Here is a 15,017-nt window from a genome sequence, read left to right as displayed (position 1 = left end):
CCCCAGCTTTTTGTCCCAATTAGAGTGATATGTCGCTGAGCGGGGAGTCGCAGAGAGGTTGGAGTTGCATCCACAAGTGCAGGGATGTGCCCAAGGGCCACTGGCAGCATTTGGGTGACCAGGTAGGATAGGAGCACATCACACACCCTGTATGCAATGCACAGCCAGCCGGTGTGGCCGTGGGCTGTCCCGTGGCACAGCTGGTGGGGGCAAGGCAAGCAAGGGAAAAACCACCCTGGCTGAGACAGGCAGCAAGAAATAGAGCGTGGGCCCTTCGCTTGGGCTCGGCAGCGACGTGTGCTTGTCCTGCCTTGTTACGTGTTTGCTGTAATAATATTTCCCCTTTAAGGCTGGGCTGAAGTTATTTATACTTGTGGGGTGGTGACAGGAACACAGAGCTGAGCAGGAGCCCTGAACTGCTACCTGATCTGCAGCAGAGGGGTGGCTGGAGAAGGAAGGAAGCTCAGAAACAGAGAGTGTGCAAGAGAAGAGAATCCAAAGGAGGGGAAGAGAAAGCAGGCAGGGCATCCCTGGGGAGGGACGAGGGAGGGGACCAGACGGGAAAACAGAAAAAGGGGGAACAAGGGAAGGAAGAAGGAGAGGAGTAAGGAGGGAGAGGTCCTCAGGGAAAAGCAAGGGGCAGAGTGGCTCTGGGGAGCCAAGGGGCTCACGGCGTCCGATGCCAAGTGTCGCCAAGAGGTGCTGAGCAGGTACAGCCAAGCGGAGCAGCTCTTGTGGTCTTCTCCCCGCTTTCAAGATGATGAAGAGGCAGTTTAATCGGATGCGTCAGCAGCTGTCCCATCCCAGTATCAACAGTCGGTAAGGACGTCGCTGCTACCTGTGCCGGAGGGCTGGGAGGGAGCAGGACAAGGGTCCTGCAGGGCTTGTTCTGGGGCTGGACTGACCTTCCAGGGCCGGTGGCCAGGAATAAGGGAGAAACCTTGGGTTTAGAGCTTCTTCAGCATAAGTTGAAGGACTGTGGCTCCCCGACACCCATGGGGCAGCGAGGGGGCTGCACTGGTGCTGCTCAGCAGGGATGTGATTCTCAAGCCCGGCTACCTCTTCCAGGTTGTGTCCACCTGGAAACTGGTCTTTCCCAGCTTGGCTTCCCCAGGATGTGAGGGCAATGGAGAGGGACTTTCCAGCTACACACCCTTGGCTGTACAGTGGACCAGGAGGGTGTTAGAAGACCAGACCTGCCCTCTCCGATAAGCCTGGGGTGCCCTGTGGAAGCCAGATGCCCAGCATAGCTCTAGGCAGCCTAGTAGTACAGGTGTCCCAGGACACCCTTCGAGGAGAGGACCGGGGATCCTCCAAGGACCCATGGAGGCCTTACAGCTTCACACAAATCCCTCCAGCCCCATCCCACCTCCATCGCTTCCTTATTTTTCTCTTTGGTTTTCCAAAGCTCTCCCCTTGCAAAACCCAGAACTGAAATTTCAGGGCTGGGCCCTCCCTTCCCAGCCCCCTCACTCCCTCTTTCTGCAGCCACCTCCACAGGTTTCTCAGTGCTGGGAGGTTGAGTGGGACCAACCATGTCCCCTGGACCACTGAGGTCTTTCAGCCAGCCTAGCAGAGCCACAGGGAAGCAGCTCCTACATCCTGGCAGCTTCTTGCTCTTCTTGCATGCCCCAGAGGGGAGCATGATCCCCTTTGCCATCCCTTCTCCCATCAAGATGTCTCATCCCCCTGTTGGGTGCACCTCCCTTTTGTTTAATGCCGGGTAGGCAGGAGGTCTCCAGCAGCTTGTGCAGTCCAAGAGCAAGTTCTTCACCCACTGCAGAGCCTCTCCTCTGCAAGCCACGATCTCACATGATTTTGCCTTCAACCAAGCCACCCCCATTTCCTGTGGCTTCGCGGCCTCATCCTGCATTGGCTTTGACAGGCGGTGAAAAGAGAGAAACATGAACTGGGGTAAAAGCAGCAGCAGCGGGAAAGCAAATGCGGTTCCCAGAGCGTAGCAATGGCAGCAGGCTGTGAAGTGAGATTTCCTCTGTGCAAGGCATCAGGGAGCTTTGGTGGTGGCAGCAGCTGGTGGGTTTTTGAGCAGAATTTGCTGCAAACCAGAAGCTTCCTGTGCCAGATTTATTCATAATACTTTCTGCAAAACCAAGCAAAAAGCTGTTTTCATGTATGGTCTCACCCATGACACAGGTCAATCATGGTCTCACCCATGACATGGGCTTGCTAGGCACCCTGTTTTCAAAAAAAATGGCCACATCTGGATGTTTGGAGCAGGGTGCTCTGAACTGGAAGCCATGTCTGATGGGGTGTCCACCAGCCAGTGAGGTTGGCTGCCTTGCTCTGCTCCTGCTGTTCTCATCCCCCTGGGATCATTCTGTCCATAGCCTTGTGTACAATGGTCCAGGCCACGGCCAGTACCTACTGTTCACTGGAGCCCAAAGAGAAGCAGGTGGGATGCAGAAGGACTTGCCTTCTCAAGAAGGCTGGGTGGAGGTCACCGCCTTCAAGGCCAGGCTGGACAGGGCTCTGAGCAACATGATCTAGTTGAAGATGTCCCTGCTCATTGTAGGGGGATTGGACTAGATGACTTTTGAAGGTCCCTCCCCACCCAAACTATTCCATGATCTGCTGATGGCTCTTTCTCCTTCCTCCACAGGGTCCAAGAAGCAACCGAGCTCCTGCCAGAAGATTTGCTGCAGGTGAGGCACGGGCTGGGCTGACAGGCAAGTGCCTGCTTGTGCCTGGGTGTGGGAACCTGCCCCATTCCTGCCTGCAATTTGCCCTGCCGGTACCTCCAAGTCACAGGGCTGGGATCTTCCTGCAAGCTGGAGGACCCCAGGACCATGGTGTTAAGGGAATGGCAGATTCCTGCCATGGGAAAAGGCTTCCCCAGCTCCTGATGAGGAGCTGTGCTCCCTTTGCCCTGGACCAGGGATGCTCTGGGTTGTGGTGGGGTGCTGGGTGGGCTCACCCACACCCAGAGCTGGCTGATGGGGACATGGCTTCAGGACACCCACAGCCGGTGAAAGAGCTTCCCTGGTCCCACCTTCTGCCCCCAGATTGAGCAGAGGGTCGAGCCAGCCAAGCGAGCAGCTCACAGCGTGTCCAAGAGGCTTCAGGCCTGCCTGCAGGGGCAAAGTGGCTCTGAGATGGACAAGCGAGTGGTAAGTGGAATCCTCCCTCCACAGCTCATGCTGGCCCTGGCTCAGTCCACCGCCAGCAAAAGGGACGCCAGACCCCTGCTTTGCAGGCTTTAACAAAACGTGGCCCAAAGCCCAGCCCAGGTCCCATCTCTAGTTGTGGCCACCAGCACATGCCTAGGTAGAGCAGAGCAGAAGAACCCTCTCAGCCATCACTAACGTGAGGCCTCTTGGGACAGAGAGGGTGGTTTTGCATTGAATAACCCTCCAAAGCCCTGTTGTCTGAGTAACTTCTTGAACCTCTGTGAACCTCTGGCACCCATAGTGCCCTGCAGTGAGGACCACGACAGCACGGCTGGGCACAGTGGTGTCACCACCTCCTCCTCCTTGGTTTGAACCTGACCCTTCCTCCTGGCTGGTATTCACCAGCCCTTATCTGGGAAGCAAACAGTAGATCCCCCTGCACTTTCCTTACCCTCCCCATAACTTTGTGGGCTCCTCTCTTCTAGGCAGTCTGATAAGCTTGGCTTAATTATTCTCAGTGATTAAACTGCTCCACGCATTTGAAGCCGTGGCAGGGCTGGGCTTGGTGAGGGCCTCCATCAGTGTCACAGTCCACCACTTGGGACTATTTTAGAGAAGACTGGGCATTTTCTAACCAACTATGAAGCCTTGGTGCCTTGTTTAGCTAACTGGATCCTGATTTTGGCTGAAGGGACATCCCAAGGGCCCTTACTCAGGCCCCAGGGTCAATGGGGGTGGGTGGGCCAGGGGAAGATGTGGGGACCCAGTGCAGGGTTTGACCACTTGATCCCATGCAATGTGGTGTACTTCATGGAGAGGGAGCTGCCACACACCAGCTCACTGTCCCTTTCCCAAATCCTTGGCTTTGCACAGAAGAAGCTGCCCTTGATGGCTCTGTCCATGACAATGGCCGAGAGCTTCAAGGAACTGGACACAGAGTCAAGCCTTGGGTAAGTGCTGGTGGAAGAAAGGGCCATATGTGTATGGTGGGGGGAACTGGGTCAGAGGGTGGCATGGCTACAGCGCACAGTCATTTCATCTCTGTCACCCACACAGGAAAGCCCTGGAGATGGGCTGCTGCATACAGAGCTCACTGGCCAAAATCCTGGCTGAGTTTGAGATCGCCCTGGAGCATGACGTCCTGCAGCCACTCAACAAGCTCAGCGAGGTAGCCCGAGCCGCCCTCCCAGCTCCTGTCTGCCATTCCACCCCTCCATCCCATGTCCCCAAGCCTCTGCAATTCTCTCTGGCCCCTTGCTCCCACAGGAGGAGCTTCCCATCATCCTGAAGCGCAAGAAGACCCTCCAGAAGTTGATCTCAGACTGGAACACCATCAAGAGCCGGTACAGGGCACACCATGGCTGGGGGGTATCAGGGCATTTGGGTGCAGTGCCCAGACAGGTTGGGGGAGGGAGGAAGATCATAGAATCACAGAACAGTTTGGGTTGGAAGGGACCTTCAAAGCTCATCTAGTCCAATCCCCTGCAATGAGCAGGGACATCTTCAACTTAGATCAGGTTGCTCAGAGCCCTGTCCAGCCTGGCCTTGAATGTCTTCAGTGATGGGGCATCTACCACCTCTCTGGGCAACATGGAACAGTGTTTCACCACCCTCATTGGAAAAAATTTCTTCTTCACGTCCAGCCTGAATTTTCTCTCCTTTAGTTTAAAACCATTACCCCTTGTCCTACCATAACACGCCCTGCTAAGAAGTCTGTTCCCACCTTTCTTGTAGGCCCCTTTTAAGTACTTCTAAGATGACTGCCCTGAGGAGTAAATTTCCCAGGGCTGGAGGTGAAGTCAAAGAGACAACAGCTCTTCGGAAGCACCCGGCCAGCCCCTCTCTGCAGATGCACCCCACTCTGGGCTAAGTCACTGGCACCATGGCACAGGAGGGAAGGCCAGTGCCATGGCTGAAGGCAGCAAAGTACCATGGTGCTGCTGAGATCGCGTCCCTCCGACCCTTGCAGGGCAGCCCGTGCCATGCCGGGTTTCTCTGGGAGAGCGGGGCAGCCCTGGGTCACTGGTGGCTCATTTCCACACTGCTCCACCTTTGGCTGGAGGGAGAAGTGGAGGGAACATCTCAGGAATGGGGCTTGGGAAGAGTCCTACAGACCCTGGGTGTTTCAGGTAGCCGTGCTGAGTGCTCCCCATCTTGACCAGGTCACACCCCTTGGTGCGGCAGCATCATCCTCTGTGGGAGGGATGTGAGAGGCCTGGCTGAGGAAAGCCACCGCAGGGCAGCACTGTGAATTGCTGTCCTCATCCTGGTCCCCATGCCCTGGTCCCCACACACCCATACCAGCCCACGTCGCTGGCGCTGAGGCTGTGGGTGTGTCTCTTCTCTCCCACCCCAAAGGCTGAACCAAGCTGCCAAGAGCTCCAGTAACAGCACAGGTGCTGGTGCTGGCCCTGGGACATCTGCTGCTGCCAACAAACTGGAGATCTTGAAGGAAGAGGAGGAGGAGGTGAAGAGGAAGGTGGAGCAGTGCAAGGTGAGAATGTCACCTGCTCTCCCCCATGGGGCAGCTCCAGCACTGGGGACCCGCCCCTCTCCAGCAGCTCCATCTGAGGCGACCCCATGCCAAGACAGATGCAGCCACCCAGCGTGTCCTGCCCTCTGCAAGCAACCCAGTCCCTCGAGGAGCAGAAATAGGGAGGTGCCCCAAGCTCAGGGAAGAAGCAGAGTAAAGGATTCAAAACACAAGCAGCTGCAGAGAGGAGGCTCCAGGGACTAGAGCAGGGAGCTTATGGGGTGCCCTTGGGCTGGGAGCCAGGCAAGCTGAGGGCTGTGCTGGGTGGCAGAAGACTTGCACATCAGCTTTCTCCACTTCTGCCCTGTTTCTCTACAAACCCTGGGGCTTTGTCTGGCAGATCCCACAGCCGCACTGAACCCCAAGGTGCAGGGACCTCTTGTTCCTAAGCCTCTTGTGCCAGGACCTTGATTACAGAGCAGGTCACTGACATTAGTCAAATGCAAGCGATGGGAGCCAGAAGAAATCCCCGTGTGGTCACATCATACCTCCCCACTGCACCCCAGAGACCCTGTATGGGAGACTCACATCCCAGATGATGGGCTTTATGAAGACATCCCCTTGTTATTGGGTGCTAGGGAGGAGGTGAAAGGTCGCTCTTCTCTGTGTCTCCCTTCCCAGGATGAGTACATGGCTGACCTCTACCACTTCTCCACCAAAGAGGACAGCTATGCCAGATACTTCATCAGGGTAAGTCCTCTCTTGCACTCCTTCTCTGCATGTGAACATCTCCTGGGTTATGTGTGAACCCAGCCTTGTCCCCATCTGCACGAAGCCCTCCAGCCAGGGCAGGGGACAGCCCCAGGCCCCAGCAGGTACCCAGTGCTGGCCTTGCTCCATGCACTGTGGGTGCACGCTGCCACTCGCACCAGCTGCAAACAGGGCATCTTGTCCTGATGACCCCTCCCCATCTCTAATTTGCCCTCTACCCCTCACTATAGCCATGGTTCCATGAACCCCGGGAGGCTTCCCCTTGCAGCTCCCCCTTCACTCTGTCTCCATGTGGGTGCAATGTCCTGGGGATGGGGGTCACTCCAAGAGGGGCCAGTGCTGAACTGAGGGCTGTTTGCATGTTCCCTGTCTGGCAGCTGTTGGAAATCCAAGCCCAGTACCACCGGCAGTCCCTGGGGTCACTGGACTCGGCTCTGTCGGAGCTGAAGGAAAGCCACAGCCAGACAGGTACCCGCCAGCTCTCCACGCAGCCTGGGCAGGGCTGCAGCCGAGGCTGAGGGACACAAGCGTGGCCGGTGAGGTTGGGAAAGGAGGCGGTTTTCCCTCCCTGTGCCTGCTGCTGGCTCCCGCATTGGGCTCGTGGGCTGGGGACCGCAGCCTGAGGTGGGCTGGGGATGCTGCCTGCCCTGCCTCTGCTTCCACCCAGCCAGCCATGGCTCGGAGTGAGATGTTGCCACGACTAGAGGACGGATGGCAGGTGGCCACCATCCCTTCCGACATTCACCTCCCTCTTCCAGAGCCCTCCTTCACTACAGACATCCCGGTGGCAGGGTACTATGGCGTGTCCCTAGAGACACACCTCAAGAGCCTGGGCCGGGAGATCGCGCTGCCCATCGAAGCCTGTGTCATGATGCTGCTGGCCTCTGGCATGAGGGAGGAGGTAGGCAGTGCTCCTGACTCCCCCGGTGACCTTCCCCACTAAAATGCAGCCCCCTGCATCCCTCCTCTCTTCACCTCATCCCCAGGGACTCTTCCGGCTGGCAGCGGGTGCCTCTGTGCTGAGGAAGATGAAGAGCAGTTTGGCCAGTGGCTCCAATGCCCTGGAGGAGTTTTACTCAGACCCACATGCTGTGGCTGGTGGGTGCCAGTGAGGCGGGATGTGAGGACAAGATCGGGCAGTCCCTGCTGTCCCCCGACTGCCATCACCCCCACCGGTCCCCCTCCTCTCCCAGGCGTGCTGAAATCCTACCTGCGGGAGCTGCCCGAGCCTTTGATGACCTTTGAGCTCTACAACGAATGGGTCAAAGTGGCCAGGTGGGTCCAGGCATTGGGGTGGAAAAGCCTAGTGGGGATCAAAAAGCCCCCAGTCACTCCACTCTTCCTCCCAGCACTCAGAGCAGCACTTATTTCCCATGTGGGAAAACAAACACTGTGCCTGATCTGCCTCATGCTCAGAAGAAATCTAGATGGCCCAAAATTTTGGAGAACAGTGACGAAAAGCATGGCATGGGGAGGAGGAAGGTTGCAGTCTTTTTGATTGCAAGAAGAGCTTAGCTTACAAAGACCTGCTTGGCCTCAATTATATGATCCCCATCTCACCAGCCCAGTTTTGCCTCTTGCTTTTGGGATGGAAGGAGTGGCAGAGGAGGCACAGCAAAAGGCCTGGGAAAAGGGGGAAAGTGTCTTTCCGAAGGGATCACCTCAGTGCTAATGACCCCCATAGTAATGGTGAAATAGGGTGGCTGCTCGTGGTGAGGCTGTGCTTGCCCCCAGGCCCACCCACAAGCTATATTAATGCCATATTAAAACTCTCTGAGCCTCTGAGGTGCAATTTTGTCCTTCAGGGATGCCTGGCTCAGCTGCCCAATAAAAGCAGCAGCAAAGCATCTCCATCCCATGATCCTCCTGGGGTGGCCAACACTGGCTGTTCTCCATCACACGACGTGTTCCTCTCGGCCATAGGGAGCGGGCTGAGCTCTCTGCTCCTCCTTTTTCTCTCTCACAGCTTAAAGGACGTTGATGACCGTGTACAGAGCCTGCAAGAGACCTGCAGCCGCCTGCCCCGGGACAGCTACAACAATCTGAGGTGTTTTGCAGTGACGGGGCTTCTTCGGCCCCAAGCAGTCACCAGGGGCAGCTGTTCCCTCCCCTAATCCATACTTAGCATTCCCTCACCCTCCTTTTACCCCACAGGTATCTGATAAAGTTTTTAGCCAAGCTGGCCAAACAGCAAGAGGTGAACAAAATGACGCCCAGTAACATCGCCATCGTGCTGGGCCCCAACCTGCTGTGGTCACAGCAGAGCACAGGGTAAGGTCTGGCTGGGAGGGGTGGGAGGTAGCTCCCCAGCCCTGGCGGGGGTGTCCTGGGTGAAAACGCCACGGGAAAGCCTGACCCAGCAACCTTCGGGCTGGTCTAAAGCACCTGTGCCTCAAGTCCTGTCACTTGTCCCGGAGCGGCACGTCCTCTCGCCAAGCACGTGTCCTCTTAGCCTCTCTGAAAAGTGGCAGAATAAGAGGCTGAGACTCAGAGGCTTAGGGTATGGATGACCTCCAACATGGCTGGCATCCAACACCAAACCAAGGTTTCCAGGACAGGGAACAAGGCTCACCTCCCACTCTACCACCCCTCTCAGCTGGGCTGTCTCCCTTTTGAGCTCTGCCCCCTCAGGAATGAACTCCAGGAGGGTTAATGCCCCAAAAATCATTTTCTGGTGCCTCACTCACCCTTGTCTCTCAGAGACCCCATGCAACTGGACTTGGCCTCAGTCTCCTCCATCCAGGTGGTGGGTGTGGTGGAAGCCCTCATCCAGAATGCGGACACCATCTTCCCTGGAGGTAGGGCCAGGTCCTCGCTCGGGAGGGGCCGCAGCCCAGAGAGAAGGGAGGAGAAAGGGAAAGGGACATTTTTCCATCCCCAGGAGGAGGGAAGTGGGGGCCTGCTCTGGTTCCCCAGTGTGGGGTCACGAGGGGAAGCTCTGCACAACAAGCACTCGTGGGGCCTCCTCCTTTCTCTCCACCCAGAGGTAGATTTCAATGTCTCGGGAATGTTCACGCCGCCTGCAAACATCAGATGTGATGAGGCTGCCCAGGTGGAAGAGCCATCCCCTGTGCCCCCTCCAGCCAGCACCCCCGCTCTCCCGGATGGAGAGGTGTAAGTTCAGTGGGAGCTGGGGGCTCTGGCTGTACCAGCTCTCCCCATGTCCTCACCCCATCACACCCCACGGGCTGCACCCTCGCAGGCAGATGTGAGGTGCCTTGTCGCCAGGACCGCCACGCCCAACCAAAGCCTGACTTGCCACGTTCTCTGTGCAGCACCTCGAGGGACCCTGAGACCAGGTCCCAGCCGGCAACGCCAGCAGTGACCAGACCATCTTCTGAAGTCACAGGGCCACCAGCTCCACAGATGACTGATGACACTTCTCACAAAGGTTGGGGTGCCCCAGCTGGTACGGTGCTTGGGAGATGACATTCACATTATCTTGCCATTCCCCATGAGAAAGGGTGTTGGGGATGCCTCTGCCACCAAACGAGAGGAAGGGCCTCTGGCCCAGGCAGCAGGGCCAGCATCTTTGCTCCATCCCCAGCAGAGGTGGGATTGCAGGGGTGGATATGGCCGGTTTGCCAGTGTGGGGTTGAACACTCCCCATAAAGAGGTTTCAAAGCTCATGGCCCCTTGCGAAGGGAAGAGCCCCCAAAAGCTGGTCTGCCCTTGGATCTGCAGTATGGAAGCCAAGCTAGGGGCAGTTTGTCCATCAATCTGCCTGCAGCCCCTGCTTGACCCTCAGCCACCCCCATAACCCCCTCTACCCCAGGGAGAGACCCTGGCAGAGGGGACCCCAGCCCATGGCAGCTTTCTTTCCAGGCAAGCGCCCAGCTCCGGCCCGACCCATGATGCCACCACCGCCTGTGGCCCAGCCCCGGAGCATGGCTCCCGCCCCGGTGGCACCCGAGCACACAGCCAGCCCCAAAGCCCGGCCGCGACGGGTGGCCGGGGCACCCAACCGAGCCCCCTCCGTCCCGCCACCGCTCCCCCCGCAGCCAGCACGCCGCCACAGCCGGAACACACCACTGTCCCCAAGGCCTCCTGCCAGTGAGGCCGACGCAGTGGCTGCCACAGACTGTGACCCCGAAGCCACAGATGAGGGGCAGCCATTGCCTGAGGGAGGAACGAGCCCCCTGGGCACATCACCACCAGCAGGAGAGCCTGTGGAGAACTGAGCAGGACAGGGACATGGGAGTACTGCAGGGCTGGGGAGGTGACTGGTGTCCCTCTGGAAACCAGCAGGCACTGTGGAAGAGCCAGGGTGGCCTGAGGGACAGCATGGCACTCCAGCTCCTCCACCTTCCTCCCTTGGCTCGCACCAGCCAGGACCCTCCACCCGCCTCCCCTCGCTCTCCTGTCTCCACAGAAACTTCACCCCTGCACCACCACATCCCTGCCGGGAGCCGTGCTGGGCTTCAGTCCCTGCCACCCCTCAGAGACACAGTTCCCAGCCCAGGATCCCCTGACCCCAGGTGAGCCCCCCGCCTTGGTCATCCTCCTGTTCCCAGGGGCACAGGAGGGGACAAGGCAGGGAGGTTCCCAGGCACTACCTACAGCTTTTGGGCCAGCGTGGGCAGATTTGCTCCATAGAATCATAGGACGGTTTGGGTTGGAAGGGACCTTCAAAGGTCATCTACTCCAACCCCCTGCAATGAGCATCTTCACCATGGGGCCATTTGTGGGCACACAGCTGTGATCCCAGCCCTTCCTGCCCCATTTTGCCTTAAAATGTGTTGCCTCAGGAACACACAGGCACAGATATATATATATATAAATATATACATATATATTTTGCAACTAAACTGTTTGAAGAGCTGGTGTCACTGTCATAGGAATGTGTGTGTAGGGAGCACCTGGCAGCCCAAGGTGCTGGAGGCCGCCCGTCATGCAGGTGGCGGGAAGGGCAATTTTTCGGGAAGGCCAATGCAGAGAGGCACGGCTCGGTGGGAGGACAGGAGGACGACTGGCTCCCCCGGCGGGACAGGGACAAGGCGGCAGGGAACTGCTGGAGAGAGTCCAGCGCAGGGCAACTAAGATTATTAAGGGAGTGGAGCATCTCCCTCATGAGGAAAGGCTGAGGGAGCTGGGGCTCTTTAGCTTGGAAGAGACTGAGGGGTGACCTTATTAATGTTTACAAATATATAAAGGGTGAGTGTCACGGTGACGGAGCCAGGCTCTTCTCGATGACAGCCAATGGTAGAACAAGGGGTAATGGGTTCAAACTGGAACACAAGAGGTTCCATTTAAATTTGAGAAGAAACTTCTTCTGAGTGAGGGTGACAGAGCACTGGAACAGGCTGCCCAGGGAGGTTGTGGGGTCTCCTACTCCGGAGGCATTCAAAACTCGCCTGGACACTTTCCTGTGCAGCCTCATCTAGGTGTTTATGCTCCGGCAGGGGGACTGGACTGGATGATCTTTTGAGGTCCCTTCCAATCCCAAACATTCTGTGATTCTGTAATGGCGGCTCCGCTGCACAAACACCCTACCGAGCAGCAGGGGGCGCTCTGCCACCGCCCGTTCACCCAGAGGAGGCGATAGCTTGAAAGCGTGGATTTAGCCAATCAGCAAGCGTACTCAGGTTCCGTCCCGCCTCCCCACCGCCTCCCTCAGCAGCCAACGGGACAGCCCGGCTGTCACTTTGAGAGTTGACCTCCCGCCGCTCGGCCCCGCCCCTTCTCCTCCAGGGTGACAGGGCAGGGCGGCTGCCGCTCGGCGCTGTGCTCGTCTCCCATTGGCGGCGGTGACTGGCGGGCAGCGGGGCGGGACGGGACGCGGCGGCCGGCGGGCTGCAGCGGCGGGGGATGGCGACCTGCCGGCGGCTGAGCGGCGCGGGGCTGCGGGAGGTGCTGGGCCCGGCCGAGGGGCTGCTCTTCGACTGCGACGGCGTGCTGTGGGCGGGCGAGCGCGCCGTGCCCGGCGCCCCCGAGCTGCTGGAGCGCCTGCGGCGCGGCGGCAAGACCGCCCTGTTCGTCAGCAACAACAGCCGCCGCTCCGTGGCCGAGCTGGAGCGGCGCTTCAGCCGCCTGGGCTTCCGCGGCGTCCGCGCCGAGCACGTCTTCAGCTCCGCGCTCTGCTCCGCGCTCTTCCTGCGCCAGCGCCTCCTCGGCGGCGGGGAGAGCGGGAACGGCGCGGGCCGCGTCTTCGTGCTGGGCGGTGAGGGGCTCCGCGGCGAGGTGCGCGGCGCCGGCCTGCGCCTGGCGGGCGAGGGCGAGCCGGCCCCCGGCGCAGCCGAACCGGTGCGGGCCGTGCTGGTGGGCTACGATGACCAGTTCACCTTCGGCAAGCTGGCGCAGGCTTGCGGCTACCTGCGCGACCCGCAGTGCCTCTTGGTGGCCACCGACCCTGACCCCTGGCACCCGCTCAGCGACGGGCAGCGCACCCCTGGTGAGCCGGCGCCCCCTCCGCTGCTGCCTGGGGGGTGCGGGGTGCTGGTGGTGGGGTTGGCTGTCCCAGGCCCGGGCGAGGTGTTTCCCTGAGAGTCAGGAGGGGTAGAGCTGCCCTGGGGCGTCCCTGCAAATTCACAAAGCTGTGCTGCCAGCACACTGTGTGCTTGTCCTCTGGTGGGACCCGGGGCACTGAGCTGACTGCAACCTGCACCCCATTAGTTTGTATCTCACTCATTTTTCTCCTTCTTCCACCCCTTCCAGGGACTGGCAGCCTCACAGCTGCAGTGGAAACCGCTTCGGGCCGCAAGGCGCTGGTGGTGGGGAAGCCGAACACCTACATGTTTGATTGCATCGTGGAGCGCTTTGGCATTGACCCGTCCCGCACGCTCATGGTGGGAGACCGTCTGGAGACAGATATCCTCTTCGGCAAGAACTGCGGCCTCTCCACCATCCTCACCCTGACAGGTGTCTCCCGCCTGGAAGAGGCGCAGGCCTACATGGCCAGCGACAGCGCTGCTGCCAAGGATCTGGTGCCCAATTACTATGTGGACAGTATTGCAGACTTGATACCGGGCCTGGATGAGTAGCGGTCTGTACGTGTGAGGGCAGAGGGTTTGGGGTCCCCATCCCAGATCTCCATCTGTTCCCAGTTCTCTCTCACTGCCCTATTCGCTCAATTCCTGGTTTCTTCACATTCCAACACCCTTCTTTGGGGGCAAAAGGGGGGGTTGGCAGGAGGCAGCAGGGTTCAAGTTGTCTCCTGTCTGCTGAGAGCTGTCCATGATGACAGAGTCCTTCTGCCCCTCATATGCCAGCATCTCTGGGAGAGAGCTGTAGGCCTTGAGGCTGACAGGGATGTGAAATCAGTGTGTCTGTGTAGCCTCTCCCCCTGCAGGGGCTAGGGACCGGCTGTCTTATTATTTTTCTCTTAGATAACCAGTGGCGGCCTTTTACTGCTGTCCCTTCGCTCTTGTAACTACTTCTGAGCTACATCCCTGCAGTCCTTGTGGTGAGCCCCTCCTTGCCAGGGGACTGGCTGGCGTTGTCACCCACCCAGTTTCCATTGGTGCCAGGGTGTGTGGCAGGAGCGTACCAGAGCTCTGGAGTGAGGAATGAGAGCATGTCTGCCTCCCACGAGTGAAAGGGAGTATTGGCTCATCTTTTCACTCCCCTGTTCCTTAGAGATGTTTCTCCACCACCCTTTGCCCTGACTCAGATAATAACTGTGCCAGTATCCACCTGAAGGACTATAGGAAGGGAAGAGACTGGTTTGAGGGCTTTTTTGGTGCCAAACAGACAAGCTGTGACTGTGCACAATGGGTCTGCGGTAGTACCCTGTTTTCAAGCACCTTTCCTGAAGGGGCTTGCGAGGGAGAGAGGAATCCTAGACCACGACAGCACAGTGGTAGTGTGTGGTCTGTACTGTACAACTGTACAACTCCCCTTGGTTTCCCCTCCTCAGTGGATTTTGCCATAGGATGGTGAGAGAAAAGGGCTGATGGGGGTCTGTGCTCCAGCTGCTGGTGTGCAGGTGAGATATTGGTGGTATTGTCACTGCTGTGAATGTGTCGCAGCCCTGAAAATCACTCCTTGCTGCTTTGTCTTTCTACTTTTTTTTTTAATTTATTGATCTTATTTATCAAACTTATTTATTGTTCAAATATTGTATTATTTGTATAAATTATGCTGACTGGTTGCACCAAGGGGACAGGGGACAGTGCCTTTGGGCCTCCCTTTACTGTCCATGTCCTGTGTTGATGTTCTTACACTCACCGTGTCTCTGTATATAATAAAGTGTGAGCATAGGCTGGAAATGGCCTCCTTTTTTTGCCTGTGGTCCCATCAAGAGGAAAACGGCCTGGATATCTTTGAGACCTCGGTGATGAGGACATGGCAAGAGCTTTCCTCACTCAAGGGGGTGCTGCTGGGTAGACAAGAGAGGGATGGACAATGTCTTGTGGACAGCATTTGCATGTGGCCCTTTGCTGCTGTCTCTTGCTGGGATCTCAGAGCTGGAGTTGAGAGTGGAGGTGGCCGGCGGGGCTGTGTTGTGGGGCGCAGGCTCCAGGCAGGTGAATTGGAGCAATGAGCGATGTGGTCTTTGCCAGCTGCCCTGTGTTTCACCGTGTGGGTGACTCCTTGCTGGGGAATGGTGACTTCTCGTGCTGCGGCTGAGGTCTGCCCACTGCTAGTCAGGTGGACCCCGATGCAGGGGTGTCCGGGTCTTCTAGGGGTAGGAGTGAGGTGCAATC

At 58.0% G+C, this 15,017-nt stretch overlaps 3 protein-coding genes across 4 annotated transcripts in view; all 3 read left to right on the top strand.

The window, feature by feature from the left end:
- The window catches only part of LGALS1 (galectin 1), a 201,115-nt gene that overhangs the window by 161,040 nt on the left and 25,058 nt on the right, over positions 1-15,017 (top strand). The window lies entirely within an intron of this gene.
- SH3BP1 (SH3 domain binding protein 1) lies at positions 12-11,933 on the top strand. Of its 2 annotated transcripts, XM_065047619.1 has the most exons (19): positions 12-819; positions 2,621-2,663; positions 3,024-3,128; positions 4,002-4,078; positions 4,185-4,296; positions 4,395-4,471; positions 5,487-5,622; positions 6,283-6,351; positions 6,750-6,840; positions 7,131-7,273; positions 7,359-7,470; positions 7,566-7,647; positions 8,339-8,419; positions 8,527-8,643; positions 9,073-9,170; positions 9,357-9,486; positions 9,648-9,763; positions 10,198-10,591; positions 10,745-11,933. In XM_065047619.1, exons 1-18 carry the CDS (start codon positions 758-760, stop codon positions 10,551-10,553), a joined length of 2,007 nt encoding a protein of 668 aa, XP_064903691.1. In that variant the 5' UTR covers positions 12-757; the 3' UTR covers positions 10,554-10,591; positions 10,745-11,933. The 2 variants fall into 2 exon arrangements, with proteins under 2 accessions (XP_064903691.1, XP_021138061.2); XM_021282386.2 differs by having other exon boundaries at positions 13-819; positions 10,198-11,933.
- PDXP (pyridoxal phosphatase) lies at positions 12,062-14,579 on the top strand. Its single transcript, XM_005514708.4, has 2 exons — positions 12,062-12,763; positions 13,027-14,579. The coding sequence occupies exons 1-2, from the start codon at positions 12,181-12,183 to the stop codon at positions 13,350-13,352; spliced, it is 909 nt and encodes a 302-aa protein (XP_005514765.2). The 5' UTR covers positions 12,062-12,180; the 3' UTR covers positions 13,353-14,579.

The sequence above is a fragment of the Columba livia genome, chromosome 1 (assembly GCF_036013475.1).
Source record: "Columba livia isolate bColLiv1 breed racing homer chromosome 1, bColLiv1.pat.W.v2, whole genome shotgun sequence".
Lineage (NCBI taxonomy): Eukaryota > Metazoa > Chordata > Aves > Columbiformes > Columbidae > Columba > Columba livia.
The sequence above is the reverse complement of the archived record's forward strand: the minus strand, read 5'-3'. Positions and strand labels throughout refer to the sequence as shown.